Here is a 4,478-nt window from a genome sequence, read left to right on the forward strand (position 1 = left end):
ACTGGGGGTGGGGGGGAAAGGGGGAGGGCAGAGAGAAAAGGGGGACCTGTGCAGTCTGCTGCCATCCTAGGACAGCTTATCTAATGGCTGCCCATAGATGGGCCCTGATGTCTCTGGACAGCAGGATGTGATACTTAATGCCCAGCCCCCTCTAAGGGAGGAGTCTACACCTGGGAAAACACCTGGCTAGACCTGGACTTTGGAAAACCCAAACAAGTCAAGGTGATTTGAGCCTAGAAAACAGGAGTGGAGGGAAAGGGGAAAGGGAGTAGCAGCTCTATTTAGAAGGAGGTTAAGGTTAGCAATTTATTTAGAAGGGTGGAGCTAGGGAACCTCTCTTTTAAAATCTGTATTTGCACAGCAAGCACAGTTTTTACTTAAGATTGTGCTGTTTATTTGGAATCGTGAGGGAAGGGTGGAGTGTTGACTGATGGTGCGGGTGAGGTGTAGGGAGTTTTCTGTTTAATTTCCCTCTCTGTCCTCTTTCCTCCACTGCCAGCGATGATGACTTTGACATGTCCAGATATTCCTCCTCTGGCTACTCCTCTGCTGAGGTGAGGCCCCACCCCTTCCCGCCTTAGACACACAGGAGCTGGACCAATTTTATCGAGACGGGGTGGGGCCAACGCAAAGCACACCCTAAGAGGAGGAATAGGCACAGCTGGGCGGAGCCCCATATGGGCGGGGCCTGGGATAGGATGGAGTCTGAAAGAAGTCACCGGCCGGGAGCCCAGGGTTAGAAGCTGGGCTTGAGATTGGAGAAGAACGCTGAAATAGAATGGAGTGTGAAATACAGGCGATACTTTATAGGAGCGAGCCTGAAATAGGGGTAAAACCCGAATAGAAAGAAGCGGGACCAGGGTTGAGAAGTTGACCTTAGAATGGGGAGGGGTCTGTAAGCGAGGGGGGGTGGGGTGGGGTGGGGGAGGGGCTCAGGAGGATGTGCCTGTGTAAGGAAGTGAGGCCGGAGCCGAGCGTGGGGCAGGGGCGCGGACGGCCTAGGGTCTCTCCCTGAGCCTGACCCCCCTCCCCTTTGTCTACAGCAGATCAACCAAGATTTGAACATCCAGCTGCTGAAGGACGGCTACCGGTTAGATGAGATCCCTGACGACGAGGACCTAGACCTCATCCCCCCCAAGTCCGTGAACCCCACCTGCATGTGCTGCCAGGCCACGTCCTCCACCGCCTGCCACATCCAGTAGCGGGCGGGGCCGCCGCGCGGCTGGCCGGGGGCGGGACGGGGCAGGGTCCGACCCCTCCCGTGCTAGTCTGCCTGCCTCCGGGCCCCCCGCGCCCCCTACAGCCGCCAACTTCGTAACAGTCATTGCTTCCTCCTATGGTAGGACGTGTACCTCTGTGTGTTCATGGAGCCGGAGAAACCAAAACCGGGTCTTTCTCCACCCGGGGGCAGAGGAGGGGTTGGGGCTGTTTGTTCAGTTACTTGGGGGACCTTACCCAGCACCCTACCCCACTTCCCAAGGCTGCCGTCCAGTAGGGGTTGGGGGCTGGGCAGCAGGGAGGCCAACAGTAATGAGTGGGGGAGGGATCACAAAGCCAGAGGCTTGGCCCCACCCCAGCAAAGCCATGAACCTCCAGACCCAGCCTCACATGGAAGTGGGGCACTGAGAGAGAAAGGCCCATGGCAGTGGGGTTAGGTCCCAGTACTTCAGAACCTCTTCCGTGCGACCCCTGCCGGCCCATGTACCTATTTGCATTTTTCCCTTCACCTCCAGATGGGAAGCCTGGCAAAGCTGCCCAGCAGGATATTCCCGCTCCTTACCCCCCCCATCAGATCACTGCCTGCTTCCTCCTCCTTGCCCCCACTCATCCTCTTCCTTACTCTCTGGGTGTGGGGGAGGGTAAGGTGGGCCTTTGAGACAGGCCAGAATTTGGGATGGTATGATCTGTCCTCATCCACCCCTAACCAATGCATCTATCTCTCTGCCACCAACAATCCATCTCTCTCTCCACCAACACTTCTGTTCATTGGTCTCTGTCCCAGGCAGGGGATAAGGCTGGCCTCCAATGTCCCATTCCCATCTCACTCCAGCCCAAGATCTGGGAGGCTGGCTCCCAATAAGAATCTTCAAGGAGCAAGCTTAGGAGAATAGAGTAGGCTGAGTGGCTGCATGTATGCGGTAGGGAGTGCTTGGCAGAATGTGTACGTCTGAGGCTGTCAGGGTGTGTGTCTGTGTCTTTGTGTCGGGCCTGTCTCTCCAACTGTCTATTCCTGTCATAGGTGTGGGTGTCCATGGTGGGAAAGTGACTATGTGGCCTGTTTATAGTGGGAGAGGCTGCTCAGCAGTGCGATGGACTGAGAGCCCTGGACTGGGAGTCAGAAGCCTGGGTCTGGTCCTAGCTCTAGTACTCTCTCTGTGATCCTCAACAAGCCACTTGCTTGCTCCACTCTTCAACTGTAAAATAAACAGCAGCTGAAATTATTTCTAAAGTCCTTTCCATGAAAGAATTTTTTCTTCTGTGGAGGGGTATACAGAGATCTCTATGTATTTTTGAGTACACTTAGGAGGTTCCCTGAGGTGTGTGTCTGGAAAAGGAAAGAGGCAATTCCTATCAAGACTGTGTATGTCGGAGCACATGTGGATCTGTTTGGGAATATGTGTATGTATCTGTGAATGTGTATGTGTAGGGGGTGTCTATTGTGTGTGTAGCTGTACAGGGCGTCTGGGGGTCAGAATGTGTGTACTGCTGCTTCTGCTGCTGTTGGTAGTTTGGGGGTGGGGGCAAGAAAGCTGAGGATGAAAATCAAAAGGGAAGAAGTGAACAGGTCCTTTCCATGGGGCTGGGAAATACAGACCTGCCCCCATGTGAAGACAAATGAAAGCACAGATAGCCTAAGACTGCTCACACTTATGCCCCACAAACCTCCTATCACAGGGCCAAGGTGTATACTTCCCCATTCCTCCATGCTGACACCCCACACACTGGAGTCTCCACTCTCATGGATACCACTCCCATGCTGCAAGCCGCAATGGACACACCCACAGTTCACTCTGTAGATGTCAGTCCTGAGAAGTGGGAGCTAGAAGTGGGGTAGTGAGAGAAGGGAGTGAGACTGCTGGCTTAGGAAGGGTAGCACCTCCCCCTGCGCCACAGTCAAGAGCTGCCAACTCCAAAGTGTTGAGGTACAGATCTTCACCCCCACCACCTCCTCCCACCCCTACCTCCTTTAGTGCAGGGAAACTATTTAGATGATGAGAAAATGCCACAGGGAAACAAGGACAGAGAAGGTAATTGCAAAGCCCACAAGGTCCATACTGGCTCCCATCTAAGCCTATCTCTCCCACCCTGCTCAACATCCCCAGACCCTGTCATCTGGGCCCTAAATCCAAGCCCCACACTACTACCACCATCACTCTGGGTTCCTTGATTCACCCTTCTAGAACATGGGTACCTCCTCTTTTTCAGGATCACTTAAATTGCTGCCGTTGTTGCTGACTTGCTGCGTGACTCTGGCCATTGTTCAATCTCTGTGGCCCTGAGGAACCAGGGAAAAGCTCCCTCCCCAACGGGACATGCTAGTTCCCTGGCAGGCAAGGGCTTTCAACTGAAGCAGTATATGTGTAGCAGAGGTAGGAAGCTGGCAGCCAACAGCTTCTGCATCTAAGCAGAGTGTATGGCTCCCTCCTTCCCTGTCTGGGTGGATGGAGTGGAAGAATCAAGGTCTTAGCTTGCCCCCTGCCACCCTTCCCCCTTGTAGATACTGCCTTAACACTCCCTCTACCCTCAGCTGTGGCTGCCACCCAGCCAGGTTTCTCCGTGCTCACTAATTTATTTCCAGGAAGGTGTGTGGATGACATGAGCCATGTATAATATTTTTTTTTTTTAACATTTCCATTGCAGTATTGACCATCATCCTTGGTTGTGTATCGTGTAACACAAATAATGATATTAAAATCATCAAACAAGTGAGCCTCCGCTCCCTACCTGGGGTGTGGGCAAGGGGCAGGTGGGCGGGGAAGGGGAGAGAACTGATCCTCTGGGTGCACATGTCACTCTGTCTCCACCATGAGTTCCCAGGGGTGCCACTGACCTGCTGCATGACCCTGAGTGAGTCACAATCCCTCTGAACCTCTGTTTCTCTTCAACAAAGTGAGAAGCTTGGCCTAGAAAGTCTCCAGAGGCCCTCTGACCTCCTGGAAATTGGCCTCTTTTGAGAGGCTTGAAGCATGAAGGGGCCAGGAGTAGGGAGGGGACTGAATGTCCTCACCTCCCCAGGGATGAGCCAGGTGATATCATAATGGCCAGTGCCCATCCTGAAGGGGGAAGCAGGGTGGGGTAGGAGCAGGAAGGCTGTGGGGAAGGGAAGCTGAGGGGTCTTCCACGGGAGGGGGTCACAGCAGTGAGGGGCACCTGCCAGGCTGAAGGTGTGGGCCATCTAGGGGAGGGAGTGGTCACTGATGTCCATCAGGAGCCCTTGGTAGGTAGAGCCCACCACCAGAGCATCCCCAAGACCCACC

General features: G+C 54.2%; 1 protein-coding gene across 6 annotated transcripts in view; it reads left to right on the forward strand.

Annotated features, from left to right (window-relative positions):
- The window catches only part of FAM219A (family with sequence similarity 219 member A), a 66,923-nt gene extending 62,993 nt beyond the window's left edge, over positions 1-3,930 (forward strand). For 4 of the 6 annotated variants that reach the window (XM_063082401.1, XM_063082404.1, XM_063082403.1 and 1 more), the window contains exons 5-6: positions 500-554; positions 1,044-3,930. In XM_063082401.1, the coding sequence (XP_062938471.1) occupies positions 500-554; positions 1,044-1,202 (214 nt within the window). In that variant the 3' untranslated portion in view covers positions 1,203-3,930. The remainder of the gene's footprint in view (positions 1-499; positions 555-1,043) is intronic. The other 2 variants (XM_063082402.1, XM_063082405.1) reach the window with 1 other exon arrangement.
- The last annotated feature ends 548 nt before the right edge of the window (positions 3,931-4,478 follow it).

Source organism: Cynocephalus volans, chromosome 17 (assembly GCF_027409185.1).
Source record: "Cynocephalus volans isolate mCynVol1 chromosome 17, mCynVol1.pri, whole genome shotgun sequence".
Classification (NCBI taxonomy): domain Eukaryota; kingdom Metazoa; phylum Chordata; class Mammalia; order Dermoptera; family Cynocephalidae; genus Cynocephalus; species Cynocephalus volans.